The sequence below is a fragment of the Neodiprion virginianus genome, chromosome 4 (assembly GCF_021901495.1).
Source record: "Neodiprion virginianus isolate iyNeoVirg1 chromosome 4, iyNeoVirg1.1, whole genome shotgun sequence".
Classification (NCBI taxonomy): Eukaryota; Metazoa; Arthropoda; class Insecta; order Hymenoptera; family Diprionidae; genus Neodiprion; species Neodiprion virginianus.
Window position 1 is genome coordinate 26,195,948 of NC_060880.1, and position 15,507 is coordinate 26,211,454.

General features: G+C 34.9%; 2 protein-coding genes and 1 long non-coding RNA gene across 6 annotated transcripts; 2 read left to right on the forward strand and 1 right to left on the reverse strand.

Annotated features, from left to right (window-relative positions):
• Positions 1-1,328: 1,328 nt before the first annotated feature.
• On the reverse strand, positions 1,329-10,245 carry LOC124303826 (biotin--protein ligase). 3 transcript variants are annotated; one of them, XM_046761540.1, is made up of 17 exons: positions 9,868-10,234; positions 9,107-9,314; positions 8,782-8,930; positions 8,395-8,565; positions 8,161-8,314; positions 7,992-8,057; positions 7,549-7,746; positions 7,096-7,438; positions 6,856-6,990; positions 6,429-6,755; positions 5,447-5,798; positions 4,662-4,844; positions 4,388-4,520; positions 3,735-3,895; positions 3,539-3,653; positions 3,223-3,436; positions 1,329-2,981 (listed from the first exon to the last, which is right to left on the reverse strand). In XM_046761540.1, exons 2-17 carry the CDS (start codon positions 9,258-9,260, stop codon positions 2,810-2,812), a joined length of 3,027 nt encoding a protein of 1,008 aa, XP_046617496.1. In that variant the 5' UTR covers positions 9,261-9,314; positions 9,868-10,234; the 3' UTR covers positions 1,329-2,809. The 3 variants fall into 3 exon arrangements, with proteins under 3 accessions (XP_046617496.1, XP_046617495.1, XP_046617497.1); XM_046761539.1 differs by having other exon boundaries at positions 9,107-9,317; XM_046761541.1 differs by lacking the exons at positions 1,329-2,981; positions 3,223-3,436; positions 3,539-3,653; positions 3,735-3,895 and having other exon boundaries at positions 3,988-4,520; positions 9,107-9,317; positions 9,868-10,245.
• On the forward strand, positions 2,370-6,383 carry LOC124303833 (uncharacterized). The gene is made up of 5 exons (XR_006908001.1): positions 2,370-2,502; positions 3,563-3,668; positions 3,764-3,994; positions 5,426-5,735; positions 5,824-6,383. It is a non-coding gene; the product is annotated as an uncharacterized LOC124303833 (long non-coding RNA).
• Positions 10,246-10,380: 135 nt separating the features above from the next.
• LOC124303829 (GRIP and coiled-coil domain-containing protein 2-like) lies at positions 10,381-15,005 on the forward strand. Of its 2 annotated transcripts, none has more exons than XM_046761551.1 (11): positions 10,381-10,628; positions 10,855-10,935; positions 11,108-11,260; positions 11,418-11,834; positions 12,021-12,395; positions 12,464-12,699; positions 13,026-13,239; positions 13,391-13,591; positions 13,725-14,063; positions 14,365-14,473; positions 14,864-15,005. In XM_046761551.1, exons 1-11 carry the CDS (start codon positions 10,593-10,595, stop codon positions 14,917-14,919), a joined length of 2,217 nt encoding a protein of 738 aa, XP_046617507.1. In that variant the 5' UTR covers positions 10,381-10,592; the 3' UTR covers positions 14,920-15,005. The 2 variants fall into 2 exon arrangements, with proteins under 2 accessions (XP_046617507.1, XP_046617508.1); XM_046761552.1 differs by having other exon boundaries at positions 10,405-10,427.
• Positions 15,006-15,507: the final 502 nt, after the last annotated feature.

A 15,507-nucleotide genomic window follows, 5' to 3' on the forward strand; every position in this document is an offset into this window, starting at 1 on the left:
GCAATTGTGGGCATTCACCTATTAGGATCGTAATTTAAGCAAATTGCAAATTAAACACTCACGTGAATATTACAATCACTAAGTTCATTTCAATCCTTATTTTCAAGGAACAATTCGCCTAAGGAATTTAAGACTGTTTTGTAACCGCATAACGCTAAAATTCAAAGGTCGGAGGTTATATATTATCATTCGTTGTAACAATACCCATGTACTAGTCGGGCTTATAATTAACTGCATATTGCAGCTATATAATTGCTATACGATTTTTTTTTTGTATGAATCCAGATTTTATGTGGTGGCCCTGGAAATTGTCTTCAAAGTTTGTTATTGCAACTGTCCTTCAAGAACTAATATACAGTCATGTTAAAATTAACAATTCAAATTTTTCTCATCAACAATATCTTTGAGTAAACCCAGATGTATTCACGAAATGGGATATGGAAATAAAATTACGTAGAAAAGTGTATACTTATTGTTGGCTGTCGTAAAATTGTAAAGAGCAATAAATGATAAACAATTGATAGTGCTCTATCATACATTATTTTTCGCTGCATTAACTAATGAACTAAAAAAAAGAACAAAGTACTATCTATATATACTTCCGCAGATACAAAAGTTGCAATAAATAATAAAAATTACTCATTTCAAGCAAAAATTAACTACCAAACTACATACATTGCACGTCATTCCTATGTTGAAACAATAAGTCTAAGAAGTAGTTATGTCATACATGCCGCTCAAAAATATTCAACCTTATACATGTATTATACGTTAACGTATTCCCTTTTGCACTTTGCATATCCGGCTCAATTAATAGTGGACATTGTGGTTGTTGAACATTCAACTGATTCATGAAACTTGAGATAAGTATGTGTTGTGCACAGTGCACAGACGCAAACCAATAATCGTCAAATGTTCTCTATTCTTGCACATATCCAGACTTTACAAGCGGTATTTCTACGTGAAATCAATGTGCTGCGCTGTTGCTTAGGACTAAGGATCAGAAGTTCAGAATAAATCTGAAAGATTACCGCAAAAAAGTTCTACTTACCTTATCAATTCCTATTCTCCAGATTTCATTTAGGTGGAATTGATTCGACTGCAATCAACTGTAATGCAAACATATTTGTATAGTTGTTCAATAAACCCAATAAACCATACTATATCACAGTACTGTATCTTAATTAGATACTGCTCAAGAGTAAAATATAAGTTCATCAAAATCAAATAACTAGCATGGCAAAGAAGGCTGATAATCGTTGAATAAAATGTTTAAATTAAAATGTTCTAATAATATTAAAACACACTAAATAATATGTGCATGAATATAACAACAGAATATCATTTTATTACGTAACATTGATAATAATTGAATGTATCCAGTTCATACAAACAAATAATATATAGTGATGCATAATTTTAGTACATCTGTGAGAGCTTAATAAATTTGACTACCTTACTTATAATATAAATCACTTTTATAAACGACTCTTAAAAACGTTTACAGGTAGCACTTGAAACACATGACTTCGACTTAACACAGATATTGTTTATAAAGGTATGTTTGACCTTGAATAGATGTGTACCGCCATTCTTACTATAAATTTTTATAACTTGTTTTTTTTCTGCTTCCTTCAGACTAGATCCCTCCATGAGGTGTTTTATCGAAGCGATCGCGGTGTCAATGTCATTCGAAATCATTTCAGAACCTCTGAAATCGCCTAAAAGTCTAGGAAATCACACTGAAATCAGTAATATTTAAATAAAATTTTGCATTAGTAATCATCAAGGCAATCATGGTAGTCACGATAAATCTTGATTATAGGAATTTCTTTGTAATCTTAAGAAATCGTGAGAAATTACGCAAAGTAAAATTAATTTGTCAAGTAATCTCTCGTAATCACGGTAATAATTTTTGCTGCGATGAAACACCCCTTGGATCTCTTTAAAGATGACGAGTGCCTGTTTTTCTACATTGCTTGTTTTATATATTATGTTCAATTTCTATATTTCACCACTTGCTCCTATTAAGAGTGTGGAATGAAAGGGAAGATATGACAGACTTATTACAAATAAGATCTTAAACTATGAGCTCCATAGTTAGATTTAAACTACGATTACGGACATAATTATGTCATGACTTTTAAATCCCATCGAACACATTCAGAGAATTGGAATGCAATTTTATGATATGATAATGTAAAAGCATAATTCCTAATGGGACTTTCTCAACTAATAATTGTGGTTTTCTACACCAGTCCGTAGAAAAATTCCCAGTGTTCCACTGATCTACATTTGATTAATGCAGATTTTTTTTTGGAACATTATGATTGACAATCCAAATGCGAAGCGAAACGTTGGAACAATTATTCAACAAATTCTTCAACATGGAGTCTTTTTTTTATTTAATAAGTTATAAATTTGTTTCAACTACATAACAACCTAACCGTACAAAACTGTAGAAATGCACCAACCCGAAGTATAAATGCCAGTTGAAGTTACGTAAGTCACTATTCAAATTACTATTTGAATCCACAACCATAATTGGGTTTCCATTACTTATTTTGGTTTTTTACTGTTCTGCTTCTTCCTATATAAGGCCTGATATATTAATTTAATTTGTAATCTAGCATTATTTCACATGAGATAACAAAAAAATTCTATAGATAAGGTGTTTAATAGGTATGAAAGCTCACAGCTGATTTTTTGCGAAGCTAGAAAGTAAATCATACCAACAATAAATAACAAGTATTGCACTACACCCGGCACATTATCTGTACTCTTTTTTGAATCTTGGCCTGAATCTTTATCATTTCGGAGCAATCAGTCCTTTGAGAATATCAAAACTATTACCATCCGGATGCACGGTAAAAATTTCTCCGCCCTTATCACAAACTTGCAAAAATCCGTAATCATCAATTCCCAATATTTTCACCTCTTGTGATGTTCCTTCTGGTGAGACTACCACGACTTCAGAATCGCTATAAACAATTACATATATTTATTTATATCTCAAAACAGTATATATAACTTCATTATGATGTTCATGAAAATGTCTTTGATAGAAAATTTGTACATACAATCTTTAACGTCATCTGTTGAATTTGAGATTTTTATGCTCTTTTATCTATGTTGCAGTTATTAGACAGACTGATTCGCTTGTTAACATTATCGTATAAGAACTTCAACTCCTGAAGTCAGTAATTTATAAAGCCCACTTACGTATGCATCCAATATTCATAGTAAATCTCATAGAAATGATTCATGTTGCCAGTTTGAACAACGTTTAATATCCTCTCCAGTTCGCTGAAGACAAGAGCAAAGTACCTTTCAGCAGTCAATTTTGGTAAATTGGTACTATACTGATCATTGTGACGAGTGATCAAGTCATTGATGCAGCAAGTCGGCTCACTATTGGACAAATTGACTCCAACACCTACAAACAAAATTACGACATGCAGGCCAATGTTTTACAATTTCTATTAACCGTACAGCAATTTTAGGTACTGTGTGCAAATAGCTTGTAATTAACAATTACCGATATTGCAAATTGCTGTTTCAGATTCTATCAACGATGTCACTATTAAACCTCCGATTTTGGCTGTACTACCAGCATAGATATCATTTGGCCATTTCAATCTCAGATCTATATCCTAGAAACATCACATGTGAGTAAATATTTATTTCGAATATTCAATGTTATATTTTCAAAGAGTAAAATTGCTAAAACAAACCTCGTAGCCTGGAATTGATTTTATTGCAGAGACTATTGCAGCAGCAACTAAATGCTGGATGAGTGATAACCGCCCACCCAATACAGAATTTAATGCAATATGTAACTGCAACGTAAACATTCCGCAACCCTTTGGACTCAGCCACACATTCTTGCTCCGCCCTATTATACATGAAAATATCAACTTATTAATATGCTATAAAATCCAAGTATCATAAATTTGCATCAGTTATCTATAATGAGTAGATAAAAACATAACTGGTTGGTTTGAAAATGATTTTCAATTCCATGTGTGAATGAGTACAGTAGAAACCTGGTTAACCAGGTTGCTCGGAACCGAAGAATCCAGAGATAAGTGAAATCACAATTAATCTGAATTATAAGTAATTTCCGATTGAGCGACTAGTGATTACTGAGCATGACATGCTATATACGAACTACGTGTATTGTAACAAATCTGAGCCCGTTTCAAGACAACCGCAAATGCCGTGAGTGTATTGCGAGTTCGGACCAGTTTCGCGCCTGGCACACGCGACCGTACCCAGTTGCTAAGGTAAAGCACAGAGCCGCTCGAGAGGACCCGATTAATCCGCTCCCCGGATAAGCCAACTCCAATTACTCGGGGTTCTACTGTAGTGTATTTTTTAAACTTACCTTGTCCGCTGACCTGCTGACATGGAATTACAGCCAGTCCATGATGTAGTTGACAATTTGCTACAACGTCCATTGACGATGTCATTACATCAGCATATATCACTAAGCGACCCAGTTCTTCTGAACTTAAATTCTGAGAGAACCCATTTTTTTTGTTCAGTTCCACAGTTGATATCAGAAAATTAAAGTTCAAACTTCTTACTACTATTTTGAAAAAAATGTGTGCGTGCTGAATACTAATACATGTATTTTTAAACAAATTGTATAAATTTACCTCAAAATATTCAACAGTAGAAAAATTATCCGGACACTGGTGAATCATTACTGGTAAAACCGATGCTGATGCGGAAATACCCTGCGTGCTTCTTCCACAAAACTGAATCTCCAATTTTCCAGTTTTTATTATGTCATTCGGTAGCATCCTATCTTTTAACTTCTCCAGCATTTCTAACTTAAGCTGCATAATGGACAATGTAGATTACTCTGATTTGGTGCAGTGGGTTGGAATGCATGCTTACAGTAAAACTACTTAGGTTCATTACTGATGCACAGAGTTCACTAAGTGTACTGTGTATTATCAATCTTCCAGTGCATCTGCGGACAGGTTAAATGCTCTAAGCTAACATTAATTTTGCTCAATTTTTCAATTATTCCAACAGTGCAAAATGATGAGATTCTTGATGAGAGTTACCGATGCTAGCAGCTGTGCTGTGAAATGTTTACAGCGATTGAGTCGCTAATGAATTTCTGTTAATGTCCAAAAACTTTCAATAAATAAGCAGTATTACATTTTCTTATCTTCACAACTCAAATGAATTTTCATCTACTAAATATCTTTGAAGCTGTACAGAAAAATCTGACCCATTTACACATTTCTATAAGGACATGAATTGTCCTCAAGTGTAATTGTGAAATCTTGTTTGAGAGCTTTCACAGAAGATTGACAAAAAAGGGCGCTTAGTCGAGGAAAAACAAATTAGTATGAATGGGTTATCACACGTTGTGTAATGACTAAAAGTAGAATAAATATATTCCCAGATTTGTCTTAAGAGTACATACCTCATGTCGCCCCAAGAAAAAACCAGGGCTGTAAGCTGGAAGTACACGGGGTTCGGAACAGACATCCATTCCAAGATGTGAGCTTAGCAGATCACTGAATATTTCAAGTCTTGCTGAATTACTCTGTTTTAGAGCTGAAAATTTGCTCTCTTCAAATTCATACTGTGAGGGATCCACTTCCAGATGAATCTGAGAAAATACAGCTTTGCCACCAGTAGCTGGAAGATTAGCCAGTAGAAGACTCGGTGTGTGCCATGTTTCTTCAGACCCTAATACTCTCACATGGAAGGTGTGCGTTTTGCCTGCTTTATCACGTACATTTGCTGAAGCAGGTGTCATCGGTGCCGATACTCTAATCAAGTTAAATTTGTTTTTAGATCTTCAATCAAGTCATAGGGAGCATGCTCACAGCAAAGAGATGTGCACAGCTTATAGAAAAAGCTGGAATTTTCGTGCAAGAGATTCATATTTGCTGGTATTTCTTGTAAAGTACATTGAGTACATGATTGAGTGAAATGGAATGTAATGATAGAATGCAAAATAAAATGTCGGGTCTAATGTAATATGGCTAAGGAGCGTATATGTTCCCAAATCATAGCACATAATATCAGATCGTAGATCATACTGATTAGTTGAATTTGAAAAGAAGTGGATTTTACAAGGTACCTGCAATCGAAAAATGAAGAAAGATGTTCAGTTAGTTTTAGAACGAATCGTGGAGCCAGATGCGTATTCATACAATGAATTATATCCATACGAACGTTTTTCTCATTAATATGTGGGTTTTATCCTAAATTTTCGTATTCTATTAGTATCTTTATACTCCCCATGTAACCCATTGTCAAAAGGTAGCAAGTATTACACGTAATATAACTGAATCACTTAATTTCAATGTAATAGGAATTGTACCGAAATTGAAGTAAAATTCGGTTACTGAGCTGCGCACATTTCTGCTGAAACAAGAATAAACCCAGAAGCTTACTTGACATCTTCATGATCTTGGGAGAACCTGGATTTTGCAGGAGAAGCTTGATAGCAAAAAATATGATGCATCATACGGACATGTTTCCATTTGCCATACGAAAAGCGAACCAGCTCATGTTCGCGTACTTCAGCTGTTTTGAATGTTGGCAATAATGTATGGAGCGTGTCAGAGCATAGAGCGAGCAGCCTCCCACCTCGCACCATGTACTCAACCAGCTGAGACGCAACGTCCACTCCAACATTTCCACATACAACTACTAATCTGGCTTGATCCATCCAGACATCACTGCACGCTTCGTCACTAGACAGTGTGTATATCGTGTACCTAATAATATTCAATTAATTAATTTTCAAAGATAAAACTCAAATTTGTGGTACAACAGGCAATTGCAATAACGTTTTTGAAAATGTAATTCTCAACCTACTTATTCCTGTTCAGAATAGCTTCCAGCACACGCTTCACATTATCGATCGCGATGGTACTGTCTGCATAAAGAAGTATGTTCGGAGGTTTGGCATAATTCCCTGATCCAGTGACTGCTTTCTTTGATGGTGAATAGCTGTGATTTTAAATTCTTTAAGACACAGTTTAAGTCATCTTTAGTTTATACTAGCATAAGTGAAATGTTTCAGGCTATAGCTACCCGGCATTGCAATTAACTCACTTTGCTGTACTGGTGAGCGGCAGTGACTTTGGTGATGGTGTTTTAGTAAGACAATCACTCGGTACTACATCCAAACATTCTGGTGGAATTGAATCAATAACTACGACAGATTTCGTCAGATTTGATTCAACAGAATCAATTAAAGCAAGGTCGTGGGATTTTGATGGGCTTGGACTAATAGACAAAACTGTCGGTGCATCCAGTGATGATGTTGGACTAAATTCTAAGGACCCACTCAATTCTTGTGATAATCTTGACACTGTCCCGTTGATAACTGCAGATGCGGACGCCGGGGTAGGTGGCGGTGTTGAAGGAAAAGGAGCATCTGACATACTCTGTATAGCTTGAAGTTCAGGAATAAATAAAAATACGGTATATTACATTTGAATTACAAGGCAGGAGGTGTGAAAAAAAGACTCAATAAGTAGGAAAGCTAAAACTAATTGTACGTACCTACTGTATCTGAAGGTATTGTAATTTCCAATATTGTTGGAGCATGAAGTGTAGGAGTCTCATTTCCAGGGGATATATAAACTCCTGGTGTTTCTTCCACCTCGATAGGTATTCCTTGCTGTGATACTATCCTGGCAGTACTACTAAATATTCGTAGTTTTTTCACTTGAGCATTCCATTGTGCTTTTCCTATCAACTCTGAAAGTGGATGTGAATAAAAAATTAATATACCGCATGAATAGATGAGATAAGAATAGAATTCTTAATTAGTTCCTTCCCATTAATTACCGTGACCAAATATACGATATTAAATTTCTAGAGACAAACATTATCAAAGCCCTTCAGCATCAGAAGTAAACAAAGAATCTACTAGATTTTCATAGTTACATACCTGATAAAGGTCGGGTATTCGTAACATCAAACAGTAAAAAATGCTAACTTACTGTTCTTATGAAATGATTCAAGCTTATCACTGTTGTAAACACATGGCTTCCCATCGACAACTACAGCTATAGAAAAATAAAGATATCAATTTCAGTATATAAGGTTGAGAATCTTCAGCCTTATTCATATTTCAGTAGTCTGTAATGCTTAATGAACTATTCAACTTACATTGTACTCGAGTTAAGTAAAGCCCATTATTGATGAACTGTTGTCCGTGCATCAATGCTGTAGACAATTTGGTCAGATAATCTAAATCCATTTCAAGTATAAGGGCTATGTATGTGTTCGATGTCCAGGCCACGACTGTGCCATAATCCTCAAGCTATATGTAATGACCAATGCAATGATTTCAAGAATATCTGCCAATTAAGACTCACAATAAATCACAGTGGTATACTTTACCTTTGTTGCCTTGATAGATGCGGTGGGATTATAGTGATCTAATTTAGCTTCTACAAGCACATGCATCCTACATTCTCGGAGGGCAGCATCTTTACTGTAGTTGTGCATACACAGAGGAAACACTGTCTTTCCAAGAGGGAACTTTAGCCAGTCTGACACATTTACTTTTTGCTGTGGGAAAAAAGGTGATGTCAAAATTAAATGAACACGGATCAATATTTCTAAGATTTAAAATCATGCATGAATACAGCAAAAGTTCTGAATTAAAAAATCTAAATTTCAATCGCACATAATGTTACCTGTGAAAAGTTCTATTACTTTATATAATGTATTTATAGATGTCGTAAAAAAAGCTGTATTTCCTAAAGGAAAACCAGCAATACATACTTGTGGGTATACGGAGCATAGTTGTTTATCTCCTTGATACCAAAGGAGATCCCCTAGTTTAGCAAGACTTCTGTTGTTACATAATTCTGAACTGAGACTGTCGGTGCTACCGTTGCTATGACTGGATGCACTTTTTGCTACACTGGATTCTTCAAATAAGGTAATTGCAAAATTATAATACTTAAATTTTTCTAAGTTCAGAACTGAGACTACAATCCAATTGTCTTGGATTATCATAGTCTTGGTCCGATCTACTTTTTTACTGTTATCATATTTTCCATGTTAATTTTACAACTTGGAAATAATTTTTGCTTCATGTATTTACCTTGATTTACACAACCAATGGAATTGATGTAAAAGACTATGGTTGGAGTGGGTGAATTTGAATTTTGGAGAATAGCAGCTAGGCGAGTTCTCAATGATGATAGCCTCCAGGCTTGAACCCACGTTGCCACCATGTAGAAAAATGTTAAGATCATCGTAGCGCGAACACACGTATTTAATGGTGTCACAGCCTCGCATAGAACGCTGATCTACTAAGAAAGTATAATTCAAGCTAAATTGACAATTGACAACACAGATACCTATATACAAAAATCGTCACAGAGATAAATATAATTATAGTGGCTGATGGGTCGAGTGCCGAAATCAACAAAGGGGGTTAAAATTTGAATCACAAATTATACATGTATATTCAATATGCAGCACGCAAAAGTCACTTTTACATAACATTGCAACTCTAATCCATGTTACAGAGTTAAGAAAAACTTAATTAATGATAACTGGTTAGAACCCAACACTATTGATTACACAACTCTCTGGATTCGACAATGATTTGATTCTGCATTCGTTATTACCGTAAAATTATTGTGTAATAAAAATAAGTCTGATATTGGCTGCGGAAAAAGCCGATAATCAGTAAACTCCGTATACAAAATATAAATATCCAGTTAACGAGAGTTAACAGAAATAGTAAACATCGAATGATTGAATAGGGGTAAAACCCATAATCGAGATTAATAAAAAACGAAAATATCTGTACGATTAATTCATGACACCCGTTAATTTTTTTTACTATTGACATACCTTGTATGCACAGTTTCCGACCTAGGCAACACCGTACATTTTTACTAGAACCGACGCACGATAGGCACGATCAATTCATGCGGCAGCGCAGTGAAGGATACCGGCAACTCTTGACACGCACATTGCTGATGGCAATTAGGCATGTATGTATGTAGATACGTACATGTAAGCTGAATAAGTTGTGCCAATATAATATTTCTCGTCTTTTTGCACAATTTAAACTCCAATGTTTTGAAATGCTCCTCAAAGCAACTAATCAAATGTATTGTTCAGTTTATCAATCAGGCTACAATAAAACAAAGTAGTTGTATCGAGGGTAAAAAGAATTGGGGCGTCGATTTCAAAAATTAAGTGGGCTAGTGGCAACAATACCATTGGTTCGTCGTGGAGAAGCCAGGGGACTCATTTATGCGATTAAAGACTTGACAAGGGCCCCTCAATTCTCCTGACAATTTACTATCTCGATTATCGACATCGGCTGACTTCGATACCAAATATCGTTACATTCACACTTCTTTTTGCATGGAGATCAGCTGATAGTAACCCGTGGCTTTTAAACAGTACATACGAATTGTAGAATTTTGTTATTATATCTATGACTAAACGTCAGACGCGAGTTTAAATTTGGTTAGACCACCCAAGAATGAGTATAAGCCGTATAACACTCGGACTCTGACCTGAAGGTATCGTTTGGGGCACTAGATCAAGTTAAAGCAGATTTGAGAATGGAAAATGAAACCCCTAAGGCTGAAAGTAGTGAGGTAATTATCCTTTGTGCGATTGATTATGTACACTTCAATTATTAAGTACGCCAAACGTGGCACTAGCTGCAATCTCAGACCAACAGTAATAGTAACACAACATTGTGTACTTTTATGCATTTTGATGCCAACAGTAAAGAAAACAGTTCATTCGCATCAAATATGATTCACTAGAAACTGGTGTTTAATCAGTGACGAATCTCACCTGTTGGATTTTCTGTTCTAGGCGTCAAAGTCGACGTCAGTTGCTAGCGAGACTCCTACAAAGCCTGAGGAAAAAGAGTCCCTCGAAGAACGGTATAACAAGGTATAATATCTGGTGTAATACTGCAGTCTTGTGCTTTCATGATATGTGCTTTTATTTTCCCACAAACAGTTTATGTACCTTTGCAAATTTTTTATTTCACTTGCAGAATGAAGAAAATATGTTTTTTTCAGCCATGTTAAGGTTTTATAAACTTTATAATTACATATTTCAGTTTCGAATTTATGCCGTCAAGTTAAGACACAAGGTCTCTGATCTCACTGAACAGCTTCAAAAATCCGAAGCTGAGAAGAATAAAATTATATCAGACAAAGAAGAACTTCAAAATCGAATTATTCAAATTTCAGATAATGCCAAGAAATTACAGGTAATTATTAGTAAATAAGACAACTGAAACACATAATTTTCCTAGACTTGTTCATTGAAAGAAAAAGTAATCACTGCTGATAAATTACTTCAAACCTAACCTTATGGGCTAAAATTGATTCTATCACGTCACTATTGTTCTGTACACTATTCATCAGACAATTCAGTCTGAGTACGACAAGGTACAGGACAACTTGGAACAGGTGAAAGATGAGAACAAGAAGTTGTCGAAGAATCTGGAGAGTTTGTGCATGGATAACTCGTCCTTGAAAGAGACTTTATATGAAAAAAAAGACACAATCACTCGTTTGACTACTGAAGTTGATCGTTTCACCAAGGAGCAGTCTAGACTCGAAACTCTTGTCAAACAATGTCAAGATACAATAAAAGAGTTGAAGGACGAGAGAAAAGCGGAAATAATGATCAGAGAACAGAAAGATAAAGAATATGAAGAAATGAAAATTAGCCTCAACTTGGAGAAAGAAGCTCACAAAACAACTAAGGCTAAACTTGAGGCTACAAAGCAAGAATGTAATACCAAAAGTGTCCTTTCCTTAGAACTGCACAATTATGAGGTAAGAAAAGTAATCCGAAATTGATCTTACTAGTAAAATTTATTATATTTGCAAATAGGGTAATTTTTTCTGTTGTCACCTATCAATAATGCCACAAAAGCAAAACGTCTTTTAAAAATTTATTAGGGTAGAGCCATTTCAATTCAAATTCAAGAGACGAGCTATATTTTCTGTACATATTTGTAGAAAAGTGTCGAAGACTTGAAAACAAAGCTTGAAGATGAATCTTCTAAGCGAAACAACGTGCAAAAAACTGTGGACAAACATTTGGAAACAATTTCAAACTTGGAAAGGCAAATCTCAGAGCTGAAAGACACTTGCCTCGCAAAAGCTAATCAGATTACTGTCTTGGGTGAAAAAAACGAAGCTATTAAGCAGGAAATGTGTGAAATCAAACGGAAAGCCGAAGATGAAAAAAAGATAATGGATAAATTGAATAACGAACTGAAAATATTGTCTCAAGAAAAACACGAACTATCTACGAAGATAAATAATCTAACGTCTGAACTAGACATCGCTATGAATGATGCGAAGTATCAAAAGAGACAATTCGATGGACAGGTAGTGTAGAAATATCTATTCACACAACTTTTGAACCAATCAACATGATCAATTTTGTACATTAACAGATCAAAACCTTGGAATCTGAAATAACAAGGCTGAATGCTGTTATTGTAAGGGGGCACCAGGAGCTAGAGGCATTGCATGAAGAGTTCACAGGGTATAAGTTACGGGCACAAAGTGTACTCAGAACAAAGCAAAGTCAGGGTAAGGATGGCGGAAGAAGCATAGTAGAAGTTGAAGAGGAACTTGAACATGCTCGGACACACGCTGCCCTACTTCGTGATAAACTAGATTCCTATACGTTAGTAATTACTGAATTTACTTATTTTATTTATGAATATTTATGAATATTTTGTTTATGAATATTATGGGTATAGATCATTCAGTAAAGAAGAAACGTGTATAAACAAACTGTGGCTGACGTTAGTTTTTCAAAACATGAAAAAGATGATATTCATGAATTACGTTTTTCATTAATTTTACATATTACATTTATTTTAAATTATTTTATTTATTCAATACAAACGGAGAAGACCCCCAATACCTCCCCATCTACATATAACCATTAGGTGTTTAGGAAACTATGTACTGCAGGTAAAAAGATATGTCAGGGTTATTTTGTTATAGATTACAGATCGAGAATCTCCGAAGAGAAATTGCTGTTGTGGAAGAGGAACGAAATCATGCAATACAAAATGAACAAGAATGCAATCAAAAAATATCAATGCTGCGTCAAGAACTTTCATCGGTAACAGAACAGTTGCGTTCCAGTGCTAATAAAATTCAGGAAATGGAACGCCAGCACAAAGAGGAAATAGACTCAATACAAACTACGCACAAGGTAATGCTATAATGCAATTTCTGCAGGCATATACAAATTTTATTGAAGTCTGTACAAAATTTCGGAGCCTATCATCTTGAGTTATTATTGAAATACACTACGGTTTCTGGATTTATGAACCTGCCCAAACTCAATGTAATTTCATTTTCAGCATGAAACATTTGAGTTGGAAGAGAAGTACCGTCAAGAGTTTCAGAATATGCAGATGGAAAAACAGAAAATAATCCTTGAGGGATTAAACGACACTAAAATTAATAAAAATTATTCCGATAAATCTGTAGAACATTATTCGGAGCTCGAGCATGATCCTAGATCGTCAGGAATAGCACTTCTGGAAAGAGAAGAAGGAGAGGTACTTGCATTAGTTTTGCTTATTCGACACTGATATAGCTACTTCTGAGAAATCAATTGACGAACACAATTTACTCATTATGAATACTACACGACTGTAAAAGTCATTCCTCAACTACTTTCTCTTCATTCAGGGATCTGAAAGTGTAGATTCATCCTCCTCACTAGTAGTCAACACAGAAAAGCATCGCAAGCACCCTCTGATGTCACTCGATGAGTTACTCAATTCCCCAGACGATTATCACACGACTGTAATGCCACCGATGTCTCTAACCGTAGACCGCCAGACTTACGAAGTGTGTGAACGACGTGTTAAGCATTTAACAGTACTGCTAGCTGATGCAGAGAGAGATATTGCTAAGCTGACACAGCTTAACCAGCTTCTCAAAGAAGATATTCGGACACAACAGCGTAGCATAGAGAGAGAAAAACATGGAAACAACTTTGAATACCTGAAAAATATCGTTTTCAAGGTAATAACCAGATAAACTTGGCTTTTTTCAAATTTAAACAGTTTATTGTAAAATTATTTACTTATTTTCGCATACAAAATCAGTCATGATGTACTGTTTGCTCGTACAAAGATGGTGTAATTGTAGGATATTTCTCTTGAATTACAATTTCTACCATACGACTATCACCTTCAATGTTACAGTTCATAGCTATGAGTGCCTGTTTCATTTACATGTCCGTACTCTCATTAAAAGATTACAAAATTTTTTGAATGAAGTTCCCTGAAACCTGTCTTCTTAACATCTATTCAATATATTTCAGTTTATCACACTGAAGAATGGAGATGAGCGCAGTCATCTTATACCTGTACTTAATACTATACTTAAACTAAGCCCTGAGGAAACTCAAAAGCTCAATGCTGTTGCAGGAGGTTAGTGATCTTTTAATGTCTTCGTAGTATTAGACGAGTTTGATCAAACTTTATTTAAAACTGTATTAGATAGTTACTACTTTCTGCTGGTTTAAAGTTAAATCGCTGTGACCAAGACATTTGATTGAGAAATTATAAGGTTGAAATTTTTATCCGAAATGTAGCCTTGACTAAAAACTGAGCCATATGCCCTTGTAAATTTACTCAAAATTGCTAGGGCCATCTACTTTTTTATGCATATTTTACGACAGATCTTAATTTATTCAATTTTAAAAATCAATGAAAAAAAGTGAACGATAATCAAGTCTGGTAACCAGAAAATAACACGGAAAAGCATGTTGTGCTCAAGTACACACACTGAATAGTAATTTACGACATTGGTTGTTGCAGTATCTGGACGAAACTGGATTCCAGGGATTCCAATACCAGGCTGGAATCACTACTAGGTTAATTAAACTTCCTATTACCAGTATTGAAATGCCTGTAATTATGCCATTTGTATGTATATAACATTTATAACTTAACTAGATCACACAACTGTATTTATTATACCACAATTTAGTTATAATCTACTTGAATATCTATATGTAAACTGTGAAAAATGTGGTAAAGTGCTGAAACATTTTTGCAGTTTTTATATGTATGTAAACCTTCAATGATTTAATTTACAAAAAAGATGCAACAAAAAGAACATTTTCACTCACACCCTTCGCTCAGTTATCGTGATACATATTAACTATCAACATCTATAAACAAGAAGAAAAAACTTTTATTCACCTAGTACACACCGGGGTTATCAGTTTTTTTGGTACTTTTCGAGGAATGTTTTATACATCCAAGCACACTAGAAACCCATATGCTACATTTTTTTATGCATTGATTTCAAGTCCTGGGTTAAGGGTTTTAAATAAATCAATGAGTCGATTTGGTTGTTTTTTTTCTTCCAATCATGCTATTTTATACCTACGTACTTTGGTTTCCCTACATTTATAAAATTATGTTTTCAACCGATTTCCGAAGTCATTTGATAACTA